This window comes from Cyprinodon tularosa, unplaced genomic scaffold, assembly GCF_016077235.1.
Source record: "Cyprinodon tularosa strain WSP-4 unplaced genomic scaffold, ASM1607723v1 ctg135, whole genome shotgun sequence".
Classification (NCBI taxonomy): domain Eukaryota; kingdom Metazoa; phylum Chordata; class Actinopteri; order Cyprinodontiformes; family Cyprinodontidae; genus Cyprinodon; species Cyprinodon tularosa.
In genome coordinates, this window is record NW_024038168.1 from 521,962 (window position 1) to 544,715 (window position 22,754).

The window sequence follows — 22,754 nt, forward strand, 5'->3', positions numbered from 1 at the left end:
GAGTTTGTTCACAGATTCTGACGGCAAACCTCAACAGCCAGTCTGCTGCAGAGACTGACTGTAAGGCGGCACATCACAACCAACACAGCTCATCACTTGTAATATCTGTTTCAGGGGGCATTCATTCACATGTCAGGGACAAATTCTTACTCGTCCAAATAATACTAAGTATCTGATGTGTATGAAGAAGCTCATCGCTGCTGAGACAGTGACAACAATCCTCATCTCATCTGAACTTTTGAAGACGACCGATTCAGCAGATCTGTCCACCCTAATGTGTCCTTAACTTGTTTCATGCGAAACTTTACTCCGAGGAAGCGGTACCAGAAAGGCATTTAATCTTTGGCAAACATTCTAACAAGCTTGTAAACATCTCTTTTCCCCTCCTTAAAACAAAAAAATATTTATATAATTGTCCAGAAGCCATCCCTTCCATCCAGAAGAATGTACAAATAAACTGAAATCTTCTTAAACCGAAAATTAAATACAGGGAATCCCAAGAACAGATGGGTTCCTTGTAGGATGAAGTGACTTCCTTCAAAAACTGAAACTGTTTGCCGCTGGATTAATAACAGGTGGGGGCAATCCTTTCTGAGGTTGACTCACTTCAGGGAAAGAAACAACAATAAGAAAAGGGATGTTTTGCATCTCTCCTCCGAGGATCAGGTAATGTCTCTCCAGCCGGGATGATCCTGAGTGCACCGGCTGGGAAAAAAGACTATAGCAGCTTTTTTTTTTTTTTGCTTTTTTTTTTCTCCATGTTTCTAACTTTTCCTCCACATCATTCACAACCCTATGCGCACCATTACCATATTCCCCCAGGACCCACCACCATACATTCACTCTCTCTCACACAGACACACAATCATTCTCAGACAGTTGTAGTTCCTTGCATAGCCTGTGGACCCGACTCCACGTTTCCAAATGTAAACGCCGTAAGGCATTGTGAACTTTATTTGGTGCAAAGAATACTGCCCTCTCCCTTCCCAACCAGAGGTGTTAAAAGATCAAAAATCCTTTGGTTTCCACCTCTTTTTTTTTTTTTTTTCTTTATCTTTACAACTAATTATTTACCACCCATGCAAACTTTCTGCTGCTTCTCACACAGCTCATGTGATTCCTCCCCACTGGCTCATTTCCTTCCCTTTTCTCTTGGCTTCGGCAGCAGGTTTTCCAGTACAGTTTTCTTTGAATAGAGCGGAAATGAGGCAGCAGAGAAGTCTCTGCTGAATGAGAAGCGTGGCTCTCGCGTGCAAAAATGGCTTCACAAAACACATAAGGCTTGTGGTATACATTGTTTTTTTTTTCTTCCTTTTTTTGCATTGCTCAAGAAAAATGAAATAATATCTCCTCCGCTAACTCTTGCTTTCAATACGAGTCTCAAAATAAATAGATCTCCCTCTTTTTTTTTTTACTTAACTACAAGTTAATATTTTCTCTCTGGTGCTCAAAAATGCTGTCTAAAGAGAGTCCTTCACCAGTTACAGCTGAACTGTTTCACACATTTTGATGCACGAGCAGGCAGCTCTTTTCTCCTGATCAAGAGGCATCTATTCCACAGAAGCCAATTGGGAAAATGGTTTTCATTTTGCAGGCAATAAATTAGCCTGTGGAATCAAAGAAAAAAGAGGGAGGGAATGAAGGATAATAGTAGTAGGAAAAGAAAGGATATAGGGGCAAGACATAAAGAAGCTTTAAATAAATAAGGGCAGGTTGGTCACCCCAACCCCCCACCCTTGGTTTGACACTCTGTTCACAATACTGATCAGTGAAGATGATCCGAGCAAGGCTCTCAGCACCAGGCCTGGGCTCTGCGCTGGTCAAAATCAGCGATAAGTCGTTTGATATGGGCCAGTTTGTTGTGCAGGTATTCACAGCGCTGTTTCTCTTCATGGTAGTTGGGGTTGTGCTGTAAGAAACAAATCCGTAAAGTCAGACCAAACCTTCACCCCTATAGACCTCGAGTTAAGGCAGTGATATGTAAGCGATTTCTAAAATAAATTATATTCAGTTCCTGTTTGAAACGGAGCATTTTATGAAAAGTAAAATACTAATCATAGAATCCTTATAAACCTCCTAATAGCTCAATCCAAATCTCCTTAGTAGATTCATTTACTATTAGTAAAAAACATGACAACTTTCTTTTGTATAGCCTTGCAAATATATAGAAAACCATTGCCCCTTTCCTCTTACAGTCTCATTAAACACTATAAACCACAACGTATTTAATTTAAATACAAAATTAATACCCAACGTAACCATATATGTTTATTTACACGTTTTTATAATCGGAATCACAGAATGCTACATGCATTTGAACTTTGCCCTGACTTCTTTACAGTGTGTCTCAAGCTTTGTCAGACTGGATAATGAAAGATCTTGTCAGATTCCTGTTCTATTTAGAAAGGACTAGTCAAAGTCCAGACCTAACAAATCAATATTCTTTGATCATCATTGAATTAAGTCACAGGGTTCTCAACATTTTATTTGTACAATGGTTTCCTAGTTATGCTTCCGTAATAACTAGATTTTTCCTGTCAACCTTCTCCCATGTGAGCTTTGCTGATTCTCCAACTGGCCCTCTTCGCTGCTCCTCTTAGGAATGTTTCCAATGCTTAGGAGGTCGGCCATCTTTGTGGCTTTTAACTTGTGTAATACCCTATGCATATCTGGATGCGCTTTTCTTCCTCCCCGACTTTTCTGTTGTCTTTTGTGGTCTCTGTGATGTGTTTTGATCTTCAATTTTTTATCCACCATATTAACTCTAGTCATCAAAGAAGGGGTTTTAGAGGATACTAGTTGATGCCGTTTAATTTAGCAATATCTAAACACACATTTTTTTTAGATTTCTATTTGTAAAATATTTTGTATAGCATTAATTTTTATATTTTAACCCCTTACAGTTATCTAATCATATCAAATGTTTCTAATCTAGATTTAAGACATGTGAAAAGGCTTCAGGGAAGTGAGCAGTGAAGCAAGGCACTGAAATAGGACAAACATTAGGAGAGGAGGATTTTAAGTTTGCTTAAACTTGCAGCATAGGCACTTAAATCCAATCCTGGAGAACTATTCTACTGTAAAAAGCCATAGAAAGGAATGTATCTAAATAGCTTTAGGAAAGCAGCTCCCCAGGACTAGAGTTGGACACCCTTGGTTTGCATATCACTGATTGAGGCTTGGTTTTTAGAAAGGTATTAGAGTTACACTGGATGTAACAAATTCAGGCCCATGAAAAGCACCATCAACAATGTCTTCACAGTGAAGGTACATTTATCTAAACCTTATTTGCTACTTACTTGTTTCATTTTTTTGTACTCTTTCAAGACCTCGATTTGTATTTTCTGTGAATAAAAATTGTTCATGTTAGAAGAACTTCAAACGTAAAGGTTTAAACAAAGTCTCATGACTTTGAGCATATTCAGCATGTGATGGTAGATATAGCTTGACAGAAAAGTAGATTTATTCTGTTTAATAAAAAAAAAAGACGCTGATTAATGTGATCATTATTTTTGCCATATTATTGAACATGTATGAACTGACAGACTAATCCTGATAAAGCTGTCACACCAGCTAGAGTAGGAAATCTTTAAATTATAAATTCAAGGCTCATAGGAAAATGTGTCTTATTGTTGGTAAAAAGCATGAAGCAGTGAGTTTGTATAACCTGGTGCTCCTTAGTGCCAGGTACCAGCTTCCGACACTGAGCATCCAGCTGAGTGAAGCGCCTGGTGATGCCCTCCACACGGGCATGCAGCTGACGATACTCGTCATATTCTGCGTTGAAGTCGTCTTTGTAGCTCTGCCTCTGGTCAAGAGACACCAGGGCTGTGTACTTCCTGTGAATCAGAAGAAGAAGTTTACCTTCATCACACCTTTTCAAACTATTTTTTTTTTCTGTCCTTAAGTTTAAAAATTGATTCTTGAGGTTTTACAGCTGGTGAGCTCCTTCAACCCTGAGTTCCCTCTGACTCGCTGGGTCTCTGCCCTGTCATGTCGTAATCTGCCTTTGGGCAGAATTTCACCCTGGATGTGTGTGGGATCTGTTCTTGGAGGAGGGCTCTCTGTCATGCCCCAGAGTAAAGTTTGGCACACACCGGTGGCATCCGACTTTATAATCTGCAATCCAATTGTTTTTTTGTTTTTGTTTTTACTTCTGTCCATGTTGCCCACGAAAACATGCCCCACATTCATAGGCATCAGATCATTAAAAATACAAAACAAAAACCAAAACAAACAAAAGACAAAAGGCTACGTTCACACTGCAGCCTGAAGTGACCCAAATCCGATTTTTTTGCCCATATGTGACCTGGATCTGATCTTTTCATGGCAGATCAGATCCGATTTTTTTACAATCCAACCCAGGCCACTTGGCTATGTGGTCGTGAATCCTGTACGAATCTGATCTTTTCAATGCGACCTGTGTCTGAATGGCCAGGTCGGATGAATCCGACCTAAACGTCATTAATACCTGACAAAGGTCACCATTATGTGTCTTGCTATGCAGAAGTGGCAAGAAAAACAACCATGGCAGATGATGATGATGCGGAGAGCAGTATTTATATTTAACCATATTGAAAAGATTGTGTTTTTATGATTGGAAAAGTCTGCTAAATGTGCGCTGGCACTACCATCCATATTTACTTCCAGAAAAAAAAAAAAAAAAAAAAAAAAAAAGAGCACGCTGGCCTGTGATGTCATTGCGTCCTCTACTGCGCATGCGGGACACTTGCGTTGTATGACTGCAGTTCACACACATACAAGACGCATATATTTGGAAATTTGATCGGCAACATAAAAAAAAAAAAATCAGGTCTGTAAAAATCGGAATTGAGCATCAAGGCCTGCAGTGTGAACGTAGCCAAATAGATAAAAGGAGTAGGCATAGCTAAAAAGCAAACCTCCGCTACATGACCTGCCTATGCAGTATGCTCTCATCCCAGAACAGATAGACTTTTAATAAATACCAAATATAGCATCAACTACATTTAAAGAAAAGGAGAACAGCAACAAACACTATAGGACCGTTTATAAAGGTACTGGGTGAAATCCTATGGGTTAAGTGCTCTCTCTTTTTTTTTTTTTTAATGCCTTGTTTATTGTTTATGCAGTAGTCTGCCCTGTCCATGTTGTACGATTCCAAACCCGACTATTTTCCAGTGTAATTTTTTTTTATTTATTTCCATTTCTGGTACAGAAACTAGAAATGTTTCCCTTTACAATTCAGTCGCTCCTCATCAGACCCATAAAATTGCCACTGAAATGTTGCGTAGTCTGACTATAATACAATTGGGGTCTATGTCAGTCGGAGCTATTAAGTCCCCTTGTAGAAAATATGCCAGGTGTGTTTATCCCAATGGACTTCAAATGAGCTCTAAACACAAAGGCCTCTCATGACACGATTTTCTGTCGGATCAGATGCAAAATCTTGTTCAGTGTGTTCAGTGGCAGAAGTGAGAATTACCACCTAGACCAGAATGGCTTCCCTTTATAATGGTGAAAGCAAAACATACAAAATGGCTGTGAACTCAGGGTCGTTGACATGCAGCAGATAAACAAACCCAGAAGTCATTACAGGCAATATGGAAGACAAAAAAAAAAGGATAGCTCTATGCCATTTCTGCTTTTTCTAAAAAAAAAAAAAAAACAAACTTTGATCAGGGAAGCTTTTTTTCTTAGTGGTCAAAATAAATAAAAACTCACACTACATAATCAGGCGTCTCAACTTTGGAAGAAGATTCAGAGGACAGGACCAATGTCTCTTCAACTGCAAAGACAAAAAGGGAAAGAATTATTTGAAAACAATCCTCCTAATCATGACAGAAACTAGTTAGTAAGGTTAAGCATGGTAAAACCTGTAGTCGACACTGATATCACCATAAAAAAACGGCTCAACTGCAAACTATAATAGATGGTCACATTCTGGAGGCGGACAAGGGAAAACAGCAGCTTATTGCTTCATAATGTTCTACATGCATCTGTGAAACTAAACCTTAAAACAGACTTTAACAATATCTAGACAAAGAGCCCAGAGGTATTTTCTTCATAAACAAGAGCAGTTAGACATCAGAGTGCCTTTATTTGATAAACTGAACACGAATAAGGAGCCTCTCTTCAGTTAATAATGTTTGAATATTAAATATAAATACATTTATTAAATGGGTTGTTTGGATATTTTGCGCCAGTGTTTCCCTGTTTTGCATTTTTATTAAAACTTACAGTAATACTTGCACCTTTAACTGTTTACGGTTTTACTGTTCACTGTGCAATTTCAGATTGCTTTTCATAATTTTGTCCAGTTTGTTTTTATCTCTTAATAAACAGGTAAGTTTGTTGTTACCAAGCATTGTGTTTTATTCAATCTCACCTAATTTAGCTGGCTAGATGTTATCAAGAGTACTAAAACCCTTTTCAACATGAGTCTTACAACTAAGGCTAAATACTTTAACTTAAACTTAAATACATGCTCGGATAGGCTGGTATCGGCCAGTATCGGTATCGGATCGGAAGTCCAAAAACAATATCGGTATCGGATCGGAAGTGCAAAAACCTGGATCGGGACATCTCTAATAAATAGACAAAATATATTAATAGTGTATAGACTGTTTTTCTTCATATACAGAAAATTTTATGCAAATATGCTTATTTGGGTTCACAGCAGAGTAGCCAAACTACCCCGGCTGTAATTTGCTCATTGGAGACGGTCTAGGAATAAAAGAGCCTCTGAGGAGGCTGGTTTAAAGGGCCGAGTCTCAGAGAATCAAGGCACTCTGACAGAGAGATTATTTTCTCTGAACAAAGAAGTGGAAAATGCTTATATTTCCTCAGGAATGCATCCATAATTAGAGAAACAAGCCAAAAGTCTATGCAGCTCCACTCTGCCTGCCACCCTCTGGTCTGCCCCGGCATGTTCTGACTACACAGTATTCATCTTTTCACCAAAAGGTGGTTTTGTTGGACTGCAGCCTGCGTGGCTTTCTAAATCAGCAGTTTCTATTTTTCCTCTTTAATTAGGAACTCTTTTTTGCTATTGAATAGTGAGGAAAATAAAGCAAAAAAAACAAAGAGGACAATAATAGTAATAGCAGACAAAAACAGAAGCCTTCTCTGTCCCCAAAGTAGCCCATAGAGGGCAGAAGAGCTCCATTTTAATTTCATTGACAGACATTTTAATAAATGGGAAAAAGGGTTTTTCTGCACAATATCTCCAAATTATGTCCAAAATATCTGTGCATTATTCCACTATGGAAAAAAAAAAACGCCTAACAGGTACAACACAAAAAACAATATTGCATGTATTTAGAGATGCCCAACGACACTTTACCAAAGGCATATTTAGAAGTCCAATTGTTGTTTAGAAATAAGAACAGTTATTTTTTTAAACTACAGAAACAAAGTTAGGGAATAAACCCTCAAAAAAATATAGAAAATGCTGATTAGGATGAGCTGTGCGTGCCTATGTGCTTAAGTCTTCATTTCACCTTAAAAGAAAGTCAGTTTCTGCCTACCTGCCTACCTGTCTTGCAGGGTTTCTATAGCATAAGGCAAGTTAAATTCAAGACTTTTTATGCCACTTGAAATAAAAAGTTAAGACCAACTTCTCAACAAACACAGGAAAGACCTTGTTGCAAAAAATTTACCCAAATGTTTACTTTAACATAAACCATTACTTTCTGGCCCAGTAGAAATGTTTCAATTATTGAAAAACTTTCAATAGACGAAGAAAGCTAAAAACACAAATAACAGATATATTTTTAACATCTACTGAACTAAATACACAAGCCTTGTTTTGTTCCCTGCTCAAAGTCCACAACACCTCTGCTTTCATTGTAGGCGTACCGCCAAACATTATCTGAAGATTTGGTGCTACTAGCGCTGTTGTTGATATCGGAGATAAGGGAGATGGCTGTGGAGGTATTGCAGAGACAAGGGTGGACCAGAACTGAGAAATATCCGACGCTTCTCAGTAACTTGATTTTGACGCTTTGCGTTTCATGCCTCATGTGCGTCTCCACTGCCTTGACTCCCATCTTGCCGTGCTTAAATGACTTATTGCACAAAATACAAAGTGCCTCATATGCGCTCCCTGATACTTTTTCTAGCCATGCAGAAAACTCTTCTCTGGATAGCCAATTTTCATGAATTTACACTTCCCTATGTTGTCCAGATAAAAAGCTAGTGGCACATTACACAAAGGTCCGGCTGCAAAATCGTTTGTATTGGTTCCACTATTGGGACCAATAATGGTTACAGTGCGCCTTTGGGTAAATGAAAAAAGAATTATGTCAGTTATTTTAATGTTTGATATGGCTTAAAAAATAAAATCCTATTTAGTAACAATTTTAAGACATATGAAAGGCTGATTTAAGACATTTTAATTCCAATTAAGGCCTTAGTTTTATTGGAAGAATTCAATTACCTTTAAGACCTTTTAAGGATCTGCAGGAACCCTGTGTTGCATCTTTCAAAACTAGAAGATTTTACCTTTACTGGTTTCTACAAAGAAACATGTTTAAAGAACTAGGTACTTTGTTAAAACCTACTTGGACTGAACAGCAATTAAAAAGAGTTAAAGCAATTCAACTGAGATTAAATGTACATAAGAATAAGACATGTCAACATTTTAGTTTAGCTAAAACACTGAGGCTACACCCACTGTGTTCACACGGAAGAGTTTGAGTATAAAGATGAAACCATAGCAGCCTCAATAGACCTTGTAATAACTACACCAGCTAATGTGTGGCATAGTCTCACTGCAGCAATTAAAGCTAACAGGAAGAATAGCAGGGTGTAAACAAAACTTTAGAGACAGAAGTGCTTATGTGGACTGATAAGCAAAATGCATTGGCTAAAAATGCCCATTCTGCACTGGTGCAAACCTGCCAGGTTTCAGCAGGATGAAGCAGTTGGGAGTATTAAAAGCTACCACAGGCAGGTGGACAACTTCCCCACTCAAGAAGCAGGTTTCAAATCAATTAGACCGAGTTTTTTTCTGCCAGTGAAATAAGAGATGCCCAAAAAACTAGGCTCATCTTTGCTTCATTAAACAGCCAGAAACTCAAAAGCCTTTTCTCAAGCCAGACGCTGAAATGAACACTCTTCCATGTCGTCGACCAATGGGAAGAAACCCAGTTACTCCTTTGATAAACTACTACCCTACTTTCTATGACATGTAGAGACTTTTACTCAAACTGTAAGAGGAAGACTGACGGGATAAGAGAAGGCTGAGCATATTACAGCAAGGTTGCCTTTATCATTTTAAGCTTTCAGTCTGTGTCATGGAACATTCTGCATTTAGACATTGGCAGCCTTTGAGAAATCTGACATAAGATAAGGATCAACATGATCTAAGCAGGATGCACTGAGACCGCTAACAATATCAAGTGGCAAACACTAGACAGATAAATACTGTAATATTTGTTCCTTTTTAAATAAGCATTTACCCGTTTTACAGCAAATGCTTTTAACATGGCTTAGTGACCAAAGGTTTATAAAAGCTGAAGATCAGAAAACTGACCAATGACAACACACAGCTGTCAAAAGAACATGAATTAATTCTCCTCTTTAACATAGGAAAGCAGAGTAGTCCAATTAAACAGTTGATCCTTACTCTAAGCTAAGGTAGGTTTATTAGTACATGTGGGGGTTCTGGCTGTTTGGAGTGTTTTGATGTGCTCCACCCACTGAGGAGGAGCCTGGGGGGGGGGAACAGGCATAGTGAAAGCTGCAGAGGGATGATAAAGCTACCTCCTGGAGTTTACAAGTACCATGTTGAAAATATTTCCAGGCCAATCTAGCACGTGTCAAAGATCCTTAAACTCACCCTTATGGCCTAATAAACAAGTTCACTTTTCATTGCATATATGGAGGGAATGGCTTTCTTCATTTGGAGTTGTACCTTGTTCTTTGTAAGGTTTCTCCACAGCTTCCTCGATGACTTCGTCAGCATCGTTCCTCTTCTTCACTGTGCTACTCTCCTCAGCCTGTTCTTCCGCCACAGGAGGACTACTACAGGCTCTTTCTGGTTGTTTCCCTTTGTTCCTCTCACGATCTTTGTCTTTGTGCTTCTTGGATTTCTTCTTGAATTTCTTACTTGTACTGCTAGGCAAAGGGGAGCTGGTGATGACAGTGGAGGTAACTGTGAGAGAGGTGCGGGGGGGCGGGCTGGGAGAGGCGGCTGCTCTGGGGACAGGGTGCTTACAGCGGTCCTGCAAGGAGCGAGGAAGGGGGCTGGGTGAGGGGTCTCTGCAGGAGGAACTCTGGTCCATGGGCAGGTCCTGAGTGCCGCAGCCTTCTGGGGTGCTGGGGGAGTTGGAGTTGGAGGCTGGGCTGAGATGCTGATGTGAAGGTGCTGGCGGGTGGGACGAAACGGGGAGATGGCTGGGAGGCCCTGAGGTTACGTTGGGGGGCAGGGACGAGTGTTTGGAGGTGGGGCTGCTCTCGTCCTCACGGCGGTCAGAGGAAGAGGCTGCTGGCCCTCGACTGCTGAGGTGAGAGATGCGGGCTTTCTTGGGAGCCAAAGGATCGATGAAGTCAAAGTCAGGCTGGCGCTTCTGCAAAAGCACACCAAAAATAAACCAAAACTTGTTTCCCTTTTTGGGTTTTTTCCCCTCCCTCTGTGTGCGTCTTTATTCATTACCTGTGGGGATGAAGGGAAACCGTCTTTAGGTGAATTGTTTGAGGAGACTTTCTCAGTAGGAAGACCTAATTTACTAAAAAGAAAAAAAAGAAAGTTATCGGTGAAAAGCAGAGTTTAGAAAACACAATCAGGAAAAAACACACTTACATAACAAACCAAACACATTTAAAGGATTAAACCTTCAGCTTTAATTTAACAATTAACTCGATATAGAAATAAATTTTAAAAAATCCAGAAAATCTCAAATTATTTGAAACTGGACAAAAATTGTATAATAGCTGTGATAATGTTTTTAGAGTGTAGACTAGTGATCTTCCTAGTGACTGGTTGCACTGACACGCATTTTTCTAATATGATGTAATAATGCATAAGTTTAGTACAACACGGAAAAGGTAAGTCTCCTGTGCTGCTCTGGTATTTTCTAACAAAATATTTATTACCTGGTAAAAATATTTTAACAGATCAAGTTTTTCACTTGAATAACACCAAGCATAAAGTTTGTTACTTTGAGGAAAATTGTTTCTGTTTTTAAATGACATTTAAAAAAAAGAAAATAAACAAAAAAACAGGGATGCATACAGTTTGGTCTGACAAGGTTCTGCAGTCAGGCCCAGAATCCAGACACTGATCAAGGGCAACCTTGCTGAAAATCAGCTGACTCTAATCAGTGTATAATTTTAATATGTTAAATATCACAGCAAGTAAACTGCAGGGATCATATGTAAAGTGAAGTTCATTCCCACTGTATTTACTACATTGGATGTTCCTTAGAAGCCCATGTAGGACTACTAAGTCACACTATGCACAGACTGCAGTATCCATGCTTTACTGACGGAGGCCTCAGTTGAAGCCTTGCGTTTCTCTTCGGCGGCCCATACCATACCGAGCTAGCATCCGGTCAACTTGGATCTTCTCATCCTCAGAATATCCGGGCCAGTCTCGCTGAACATCGCGGTATATAAACTCCTTCAACGAGTATGTGTTGTCTTTGGGATTCAGGTTTGCCACCTGTTGAACAAAGACACATTGTAATAGTTTCAAAGCTAAACTTCAGCAGCATGAGAAATTTTCTGACTTGTACTGAAACCTGACATTTCCTGCAAAGGCCATCTGTGCATGCAAATTATTAGCAACAATTTAGTGATTAGTTTCTCGTCAATGGAGACTTTCTACAGAGGACTGAGCTGCCCAAGGCAAATATGTTAGCAGATGATGAACAGAAGTAAAATGGATCTCTTGGATTTGGCTGGACTCAAAGTGCTCTTATGAATCAGAAGGGCTCTGATCAGCCAAAAGTTGAACTAGATTTTCTGTGTACCAGGGAAGTGACTGGTTGAATCCAACTTTAATAGCAAAAACAAAGAAAAAAAAAAAAAAAGTGTGATTACTTGTTGCAATGTGGTCCCCAGTGAGTTCCGGTCCTTCTGGTTAATTCCGTCCCGCTGTAAACGGCCGAGCACTTCCAGCTTCTTGTACGACTTCAGCGCCAGCAGGTGAATGATGCGGTCCCGCAGGGGCTTCTGGGATACAGGGTTGTTGGAAAGGCACTTGCGTATAGTGTTGGCTGGGTTTATAGGGGTGGAGCGTTTGCGCTCTGGGACTACATCTAGGGCTGATAACGCTGGCTTACGAGTGTGAACCTGCTTTCCTAAACACAGACAGTAAAGAAAGCATTAAACCCTTAACAGGAAGATTAATCTGCATATTTAATTCTACAAAATGGCTTATAAATGTATGTAAAAAAGCCCATTCCAAACAAATTTACAAAAATCTAGATGGACAACGTGGTGTTTAACTAGTTGCCATTTCTTATACTAAAGTTATTTTATTAATGGCAAAAGCAAAAGACCATTACAACCTAAAATGCTGCTCTGTGTTTCTGGGCTGTGTTTTACAATCAAGACAGCACATTGCTACGCTTCCTGATGCTTGTTATGAAATTCTAAAGCTCTTTTAAGAGATTAAGGTTAGTGAGGTTGAAGAGAAAGGAAACCCTCTTCCCAGGGAAGATGAGATTTGAAATGAACCTTTCATTATCTAAAAAGTTTAAAATTATTTTTTGTCATACATGCTAAGCATTTAGAATCGAAATAATTACTGATAATAAATTCCATTATGAATATATCATACTTTATAAAAACCCTCTGTCATTCATTAAGGTGGTGATAATCAGCAACAACACCAAGCCAGCTGCTGGGAGTTTCAGACCCACCACTTTTCAGTGCAGCTCCTCTCGTTTCCCAGTTTCTGTCTAAATCGGTTTCTGTCTAAACTTGTTTATGCAAATTGTTCCCTAGATTTCTGAAACAGAATACATCATTCACCTTAAAAAAAAGTGTCAAGAGTTCACATTAGCAAAGCAATTCTTTATCCAACACCTGTGTAACCCCTGGATCTATATCTGCTATATTAGGCGCAAAAAGAACGATTATTTTAACTTTAACGTCTTTTTTATTTTTTTGTTCTATTTTAGTATATTGTCCTCCTAATTATGAACCATTAAAGCCATCTTTCACTGAGCCAAGTAAAGCCTGCAGTGTTTAAAATGTGTTTAGGGTTATTCAGGGCCATTCTGAACAAATCTTTACAAAACTCAAGTTATTTAGTCAGATGAGCCCCTCCTTTTTTTTTTTTTTTTCTGGATAATGGTTCCAACTGTGGTTTGCTGGAGATTCAAACCTTGAACAAAGCTTTGAAGCCTTTCCAGACTTTTTTTTACCTGCTACCGAGTCTCTTAGACCGTGTTATGATATTTGGCTTTCTGATCTATAGGCTTTATATCAGTTGACTTGCCTCCTGACTTTAACCTTATAGAAGACCTTCAGGATGAATCCGACCAGATGCTTCAATTCTGTTTTTTAAAAATCAAACTATAAACTCATCCCCAAATGTTTTGGAAGAGGTTTACAATATAGAAAAAGTTTCTAATTAATTCATTCAAATGTGTTTGCCGATAAAATTCTTAACTTTGAGAATAACTACATTGGAAACAAGTTATTAACAAAGGTAAAAAGTGGAAATATTTACTGGATTGAAGTAACACAATTTGTAAAGATGTAAAAAAAAAAATAAATCAATTAAAAAAAGATTCTAGATATAACTTTTCCAAAACAAATAAACTGAAAAATTGTTTACAGACTCAAAAAAAACAAAAAAAAAGTAAGAGTTGGCAGAGGGTCTTACCTCGATACTGCCCCCCGGGCTTAATGACTTTGGTCCCCCGTTCACGTGTGTCCTCCGCGGCCTGGGTCATACGTTCCCGTGTCACCTGGTAAGAGTCACTGGTGGCGCACACTGTGACCTTGTCCTGAACGGTCGCCAACAATGCCAGGTGTGAGGCCCCTGAGCTGGAGACAGAGATGCAGCGTTGGAGAGAAATGCAAGGCAGGGAGGGATTACCTTCCAGCAAGGTGTAGTAAGACAGCAGCAGTTGATTCAGCTGAACAGTGATTACCATTACCTGGACACATACTGGTGGATGCACTCAAAGCTTCCCTGAGGGTTGTCCTTTCCCACATTAGACAGATAGAAATCAAAATTGTGGAACGTGTCAGAGGAGTCGGTCTTGGGAATTTTAATGTGCTGTAAAATAATTAGCACAAGACTATTTAGCATTTCTTTAATCAATCTAAAAGCCACGAGTTATTAGGTTTATACACAAAATGGGGAAAAAAAAATCTACATGAAATGGGAATAAATTTTGTTTCATTAGTAAAAATAATCATGACTTCATATTTAGAAGTCAATGTAATAGGTTGTAAAGAAGAGAGATTTTCACTGCAATCACAGAAACTATGGAGGAGTATGTGAGCTCCATTATTTAAGAGTGGGATAAGTCTATGGTTTTCAAGCCATTCATATTTAAGTAGTTCTCTGTTAACAAAACCTAGACCTTGTGTCCCTCCTTGTTTTATAATTCACCATACCAATGCACACTGGTCTCCAAACACAAGACAGTCTTGGATAACATCTTTAAAACACATTGAGGAAAAGTGATGCGCTTTTACAAAGGCATGACTAATCTTAAATAGTCAAGTGTCACTTACTTAAGCCTCACAATGATAAAAATAATAAACAGATATAGAATTTAAAAAAATGAAGAGAAACAGAAGGGAGGAATTACCCCTTGGAGTCCCTTGAATTGTACCGTTGGCCGTAACGATGGTATATTCTGAAAAGGAAGGGAAGAATAAAGTTAACTCTGTTCATACTTACTGAAATGGAGGGAAGAAAGAATAAAGGCAACATCAAACCAAACCAAATTCAATTGCATCGGTCAAATACATGCAAGAATCCAGCCTGTGATCAATATCAGGCCAATTCTCTTTGGGTTGCTTCCGATTGGTGATCAGCAGGTCTAACACAGAAAAACCTTTTTATTCATGGTATCAAAAATCAACTTTGGTTTTCAAAGAAACCAAGCAAAAACATTTTCTACTGGATTCACTACTTCTTCAAGGAGTGAGTGCTGTGCATTTTTGGCATTTTCAAATAGCAAAAAAATAAAGGTCAGACCATAATGAAATCTGAAAATTCTCAATAAAAGGACTGAGTGCACCTCCAATTAGAAAATAGATCTAAACAATTTATCAAAATTTAAAAGTGCTTGAAGGAAATATTCCGAATATATAATACTTTATCAAGAGCACATAACTTTATAGTGTCAAATTAGTATAAATCCATATTAGTCCTTCCATCTAAAGTTAAAGGCTAGCCTGACAGAAGCCAAGGCAAAGCAAACCTCTAGACCAAAGGTCTTCAACAGGGGGTCCGTGACCCCTAGGGGGTCCGCAGAGGTACTGCATGGGGGTCGCGAAAGTTTTGGTTGATTACTTTTTTATTATATTCCCTCCTGCAATTTTTTGCAGTAATTAAAATGTCTTTAAATACACATTAACATGAATTCAATACACTGTAGTAAACAGATAAATGGAGGCAGAAGATGTCTTTCAGTCATCAATGCGCACATTCAGCAACACACAGGAGCTCTTTCAAACCAAGGCACCATTTCATTCACAACACCTGTCCCATCAACCAGGAATCAGAATCAGAAATACTTTAATAATCCCAGGGAGAAATAACTTTCGTTACATGACTCCATCTGTAATAGAGCGACTGTAAGACCAGTTTGATATAACACAATTTCATACAATAAATATATTTAGGGGGTCCCGCTCCATCTCGCAATCAGTTTGGGGGTCCTTGGCTTTGAAAACATTGAAGACCCCTGCTCTAGACCCTTAAAACGATTCAAAGATTCATCATCTCATATCATCTCCTCCAGCTAAACTCTTGTTGATGGCTTAAATGTAATCAAACATGTGAAGACAGGTGTGTGCTGTAAGTATGAGATAGGATAATCATCTCGACATAGCTAAGCTAGCATTTTAATATAGCAAAATTACTAAAAGGAAATAAAGCCTGCACATCTTTTCTTTATAGCACATAGTTCTAGACAACTTTCAAGAAGTCTTTTTGAAATCATTTAGTATTTTTGTTGGATAGTTTGCCTTTAAATAGCACACAGAAAAAAACCAATGAGAGGGTAAATTAACAGTTTTCTGTTAGCTCAGAATACATCTACTTCCTGTACTTGCATATGGTTTTCCAGCCCCATAGAACCATGAACAGTTAAGGCCAGGGTTTGAAGTGCTGTCAGAAACCTAAGGAGACTATTTGAAGAAACTTAAATATGACAGAAAAACATGGAGTTCTGGTGTAAACACCCTAAATGAAGATAACAACAACCAGCTGGAGTTAAGTTATTAACTGGCTGTAGTCAGTGTTGTGCCTGAACGCGTTCATTGAACGAAAGTTCATGAACTCGTTCATATTTTGGGCGAACGTGAACTGAACGTACTGCATTATTGCCTGATGAACGTTTTTGTGAACTCGGTCATTTTGGTGTCTGTGAACGGCACGCTCTCTCAGTTCAACTCCGTTCAATAGGTTGCCAGATTTCTATAGAGTCCTCCAGGCGAAACTCCGGCTAAATCACACCGTAAACAGGCCTTAATTTGTAGCGGGAAAAACACCCAATCTGGCAACACCAGCTACCAGCGTCGTAGCCTACAGCCGCGTGCGTCATCAAAACAAAATGCAGCGTGGAAGCCACAGCAGCATGGAGGCGACTTAAAACAGGTTTATGACCAGGTGGTCGGTGAGGATGATGGCAACAAGTTTGCCCGCCGGCTTTCAGTAAAAAAATCCGCACTTCAGTAACCTTAAATTCCTACCTCAGCCTGGTCCCTCAGTTTGTGTTAGTAAAATCTTCTTGAGCGGAGGTCTTCAACAGGGGATCCGCGACCCCTAGGGGGTCTACGGAGGTACTGCATGAGGGTCTGCATGGTTAGTTGATATTTTTATATTCCCCCCCCCGCATTTTTTCCCCCACTAATTGAAATGTCTTTAAATACTCATTAACATGAAATCAACACACTGTAGTAAACAGATAAATGGAGACAAAAGATGTCTTTCAGTCATCAATGCTCACATTCAGAGACACACAGGAGCTCTTTCAAGCTGGGCACCGTTTCCTTCACAACAACCAGGAATCAGAATCAGAAAAACTTTAATAATCCCAAGGAGAAATTAATTTCTTTACATTACTCCATCTGTAATAGAGTGACTATAGGACACAATTTCATACAATATATATAAATAGGGGGTCCCCGCTCCATCTCGCCATCAGTTTGGGGGTCCTTGGTCTGGAAAACATAGAAGACCCCTGTTCTTGAGGGTTTTACTATCCATGTAACTTGTTTGTTAAACCTGCCTGGTATAATTTTCCAGGATTCCTTTTTAGTATGTATTGAAATGGAATTTCAAATGGAAAAAATTATAAAAAAAAAAAAAAAAAAAAAACATTTGCACCTTAAAGACTACTTTCCTATTTTTCTTTTAATAATTACTCATAAAAAGACCATTCAAGTAGCACATTTTTCCTGATGTTTTTGAGAATATACTGTAGGGGTGAAAGCTGCAGCTGCTACTAGTGTGAAGTGAATGGACAGCAACAAAGCATTAAAGCAACAATGGGGAAATGCTGTCCCCTCAATGCTAATGTAAACCCTGGTTGGATAAGGATTCAAAACTGGATATGAAGATGAAATCTGACGCACAGTTTCAGAGTTATAACTGATAAAATAATTGCTGTCTGTGGTTCTACAGTAGGCTATGGTGTAATTGAGCAATATATGAAAAAAAAAAAGAACTGTGAACTAGTTCGTTTTTTGGAATTGTGAACTATGAACTGAACTAGTTCATTTTAAAATGTGTGAACTGAACTTTGAACTAGTTCACGTAGAAAGAGAACTTTCCCAACACTGGCTGTAGTAACTTAACAGGAACTTGGTCCAGAAATCCTGTACCATTTCCTGTAATACAGAAACTGAAGCATTTTTTTAGTGTGAAGTGATGCAGGAGGAATGTTTTCATGAAGCAGCAGTCTAACAGCATGGAACCAGTTCCTGCAGAACCAGCTATACTCCAAGAAATTTAAAAACAAATAAACAATTTATTCCAAAGCAGAAATAAAAGTATAGAAAGAAGCAAGATCTTAATAAACTGCGTTTCCATCACTGTTTCTGTATGTGCATTTTTTATTTAGGAAAGGTTGATGAAAGAAAACATAATAATAAAAAAAAAAATCTTGACAAAAATTTAGTTTTTTGTTTATTTTTTAGGGTCGGCTGAATTCTTTTGGTTTTTCCACAGAGAAAAAACAACAACAACAAAAAAGTTAATGCCCAAAAAGAGAGCTGAAAACATTTGCCGAATATGCTCCGACTCAGCGAACATTTACCTCACATGACCAATTAGCTGTTTCCACTGTCAGCGTCTAGATTCACGCATGAAAAGGTTAGCCTACCCAGCCAGACTGATATAAAATATACACGGCGTAAAGAGCTGGTAGAGGTCGATTTCAAAGAGAGACTAACAGGGGCAGCCTCATCAGGTCAGAACCAAACAAATAATTAAGGATGTCATGAAAAAACCTCAAGCAACACGCTCTTTTGTTGTAATTTTGTAGTACATGAAACATATCAAGTCCTGAAAGAATCAGCGGTGATCGATTCCTGCGGCTTTTGCTGAAAAAAAAATAATAAAATCTGAGGATATAAGGTGGACTCTCTAGTACTCATTTGATTTTCATTGAAAACTGATCAATTGCAGTTGCAAGTTTGTTGTTATGCTAGCAGAAATGTGCTGTTGCATTATAGATAAGCAAAGTGGCATGCATTGTAAAGTCCCGCCTCCCAATCTGCGGTTGTGCAGGCCAGTCTACGGCGGTTTACCAATATGAATTATTCTCTGTGTAATTCAGTCTGTTTGGCCAGGCTATGAAAACATGGCTGGAAGCAGCAGAAAGGTGTGGACCCCAGAAGAGACCAAATAGTTTGTAACGTCCACCAAAACTGGTTAACATGACAAAATAGCTACAACTTTACAAGTCTGAAAACCTACCTCCGATTTTTCTAGGATGTGTGCTCCATGCTAGCTTGCAAACTTAACTTGCTGTTCATTAAATTCCTGTTTAACGTCAATTTCTGACAAAATTAAGCTGACGGCCTGGTAAACATGCCAATTTTGTAATATTTTTTAAGTACGTTTAAAATTTGCCTGACGACTGAATGGCAACATAAAGACTGACTATGCAGATAAGGGTGACTTTATCCCTTCATTTGTTCTACAAAAGCAGGATGATTAAAGTTAAAGGTGGTGTTTGATGGTTTTACTTGGATTTCTACTTAGTAAATAAAACCTGCATTGTTTATGCCAGAGGTGCAAAATATGACAGGTATGAATGAGTGTAAGTGTCTACTTGAAATAAGGCTGACAGCCACAAATCTGCAACGCCTACAGAAGATAGTAGGTTAGAACAGGAAAGCACAAAACTGTTTCTTCAGAAGGCCTTAGCACACACTAGAAAAACTGGCTAGACTCCCAAAACATTGCATTAAACTAGCTGAAGTGAGTGAAAAAAAAATGTGTCTTTCTAATCATCAACAACAATAACTTCCTCCCTCTACTTGTAAACATGAGACATGATTTTAAACTTACACAGTTAAAGGAGTGATTGTAGTTTTGATAAGACACTTTTAAAAGACAGAATTGTGTCAGAGTTAGTGAAGGCTAAGCTAGTCCAAGCCACAGCCTCCCTCCCCCACCGGCTCACAGAGTTCTGATCACATTTCACATCGCCACAGAATGACAAAGATAGCCAGCTTCCATAGTTCGATGACTGGTTCAGCAACAGCACACATTACTGGGAGTGAGAGAAACAAAAAGCAGGCAGTTTTTTGGCTGCCCAGTCAGCAAGAGATGGCAGGCTTCACTTCAGCAGACTGAACGCACTGACCCAACCAGTGGGCCATCACAAAATAATGTTTTACTTTTCAGTTGTTTAAATGTTGAAAACTGTGTAAATAATAAAAAAAAATAAAGATATTGAGTTTTATATAGTTGCGTTAAAGACGCATACTGTTTCTGCGTAATGTATTTGTTGTTTTGATTTGTCAGATGGCAATCAAACAATCTGCAACAGAAACCAGCAGATCAATGCTGATTTGTTCATTTTTAAGACAAACCTCTGAAAAAATTTGATCTTAAAACTATTTGAAGTTTATCCAACTTCATTAATACTAAAGTGTAAAGTATTTTTTAAAAAAAATTTAAAATACACAGCAAGTAAACTTTATAGAACAGAAACTTTGATAATCTAGAAATTGGCTTCAGGAAACTGCAATTCAAGTCTGCAGGGGTTTCTTCAGGTTAGTTTACCTTTAGTAATCTCTACAAGCTTACATCACCATAATGTTTAGATTACTAAAATATGAATAATCCAGTTGCTTTAAACCAGGATGCAGTGTAAATAACTTATTCACATTTCTGGTGGTGAAACTGTAAATGTGATGAAGTCAGATTGCAATTAAAAGGTATACATTTATTTATCAAGATAAAAAGACTGATTAAGTAATTATGTAATTTCTGTCTAATAAAAAATGACTGCCATCACTCATTTAGAGTTTTGCCAGGTGTGACTGAGGATGTTAAAATAAAACAGAATAGTAACACACACACACACATATATATATATATATATATATATATATATATATATATATATATATATATATATATATAAATGTATTTATAAAAACTTGTTTGATTAAGTGAAACAGCTATAAAAAGGATGAGCCTAGTGTAGGAGGATCTCCATATCCCAACCAGGCAGCGGTGTTGGGTTTTCCAGCTAGCTGAAACCATATGGTAACCTGACCAACCACGGACATGCTTAAAAGGCCAGCAAATCTAAATAAAGTATAATTGGGGGGTTTTGGTGTATACACAATTACACATTACTTCTGCACTGTGTACTCCTGTAATCACAACTGAAAGGAATTAAATACCAAGTTGGTTAAATTATTTATTTTGTAATTTAACCAAACCAGAAACTCGTAAACTTTAGTTACGATATCTAAACTCTTCGTTTCCTAATTTTGTAACTAAGTTAGGTCGAATGAGTAGAGAGGAAAAGAGCTAGGTTAACTAGTCAAGGGGGATTCTAGCTAACGCTAATTAAGAGTGTCAATAACTTAACTAAGATCATTTATAGAGTTTTAAATAATTGTCAGCTCTGAAAACCTGACTAGATCGTAAGATATGATCTTCGTCTATTAAAACCAGCTGATAAATCGAACGAAACAAACCTAGTTTAATGAAAAAAAGAAGCAGAAAGTCGCCCTGTCAACAGTTTAGCTAACCTCCTAGCTTTAGCTGTGCGTGGCAGTCGGGAGAAGCGGTGTCAGCCAGAGACAACCAGCTGCCATATTTACAGAAATTAATGTCTTATTTAACTCACCGTACTACTTTGGTAGTTTTCTATGGCTCTCAGCGCCGTTTCGGTCAACTTGACGTGCAGTACGGAGACTCTCTCGACGCCCTGTTGGCCACAATTCAATCCGTACCTCCCATCCTCGGAGAGAGCCGCCATCTTTACCAGCCCTCCACCATCGTCCCTCTGAAGCCGGAGCATTTAGCAGCCCGCTTGGCTCCCTCCCTGTGCTCACTCTGCTCCTGGGAGGGATTACATTGCTGTCCAAAGGGCTGAATTTGGATTGGGCTGCATTTTTCTCTCTTTCTAAACTGACCCAGACTTAAAAGTTTCATGTTGTAGTGAGAATAAAGAGGGAAGTGTATTTATTAAATGTTTTAGTACACATGGGCTTATTTGGGGTGGAGGATTTGGTATTTGTTTTGTTTTAGCCATTATTTAAGGAAGAGGATTAGGGCCACTGAAAAAATAAAAAAGTTAACTGATTTTTTAAATATTTCAGTTTAATATGGGAAAAAAGTCTCAGAATTCTGCCTTTTTTTCTCAAAATTCTGACTTTTTTTCTCAAAATTCTGACTTTTTTCTCAGAATTCTGACTTTTTTTTTCTCAGAATTCTGATTTTAAACTCAGAATTGTGACTTTTTTTCTCAGAATAAGGAAGAGGATTAGGGCCACTGAAAAAATAAAAAAGTTAACTGATTTTTTAAATATTTCCGTTTAATATGGGAAAAAAGTCTCAGAATTCTGACTTTTTTCTCAGAATTCTGACTTTTTTTCTCAAAATTCTCATTTTAAACTCAGAATTCTGACTTTAATCTCAGAATTCAGACTTTTTTTTCTCAGAATAAGAAAGAGGATTAGGGCCACTGAAAAAATAAAAAAGTTAACACATTTTTTAAATATTTCAGTTTAATATAGGAAAAAGTCTCAGAATTCTGACTTTAATCTCAGAATTCAAACTTTTTTCTCAGAATTCTGACTTTATTCTCAGAATTCAAACCTTTTTCTCAGAATTCTGACTTTATTCTCAGAATTCTGACAGCTATCAAACATGTTAGCATCAAGCTGTAGTCATGTCTGTTGTAGAGACTAAACTAGCTTTCTTATTTTGGTGACCTTCTCCTCCGTTAATGAAAAAGCATCACCAGGGACCCCTCTGGCACGTAAAATTTGCCTAATTTTGTCATTTTTCACCAATGTGTTACTGGCCCTCCCAAACAACTCACACTTTTGTCAGTGAAGCTGAGTGCTCCCACATCTCTTCCTTCATGGTGCCC

General features: G+C 38.3%; 1 protein-coding gene across 1 annotated transcript; it reads right to left on the reverse strand.

Annotated features, from left to right (window-relative positions):
* Window positions 1–708: 708 nt before the first annotated feature.
* On the reverse strand, window positions 709–21,715 carry ell2 (elongation factor for RNA polymerase II 2). The gene is made up of 12 exons (XM_038277847.1): window positions 21,504–21,715; window positions 14,763–14,810; window positions 14,100–14,221; window positions 13,823–13,986; window positions 12,028–12,287; window positions 11,523–11,647; window positions 10,640–10,712; window positions 9,899–10,553; window positions 5,704–5,767; window positions 3,668–3,839; window positions 3,300–3,344; window positions 709–1,909 (listed from the first exon to the last, which is right to left on the reverse strand). The coding sequence occupies exons 1-12, from the start codon at window positions 21,675–21,677 to the stop codon at window positions 1,793–1,795; spliced, it is 2,019 nt and encodes a 672-aa protein (XP_038133775.1). The 5' UTR covers window positions 21,678–21,715; the 3' UTR covers window positions 709–1,792.
* Between the last annotated feature and the right edge of the window lie 1,039 nt (window positions 21,716–22,754).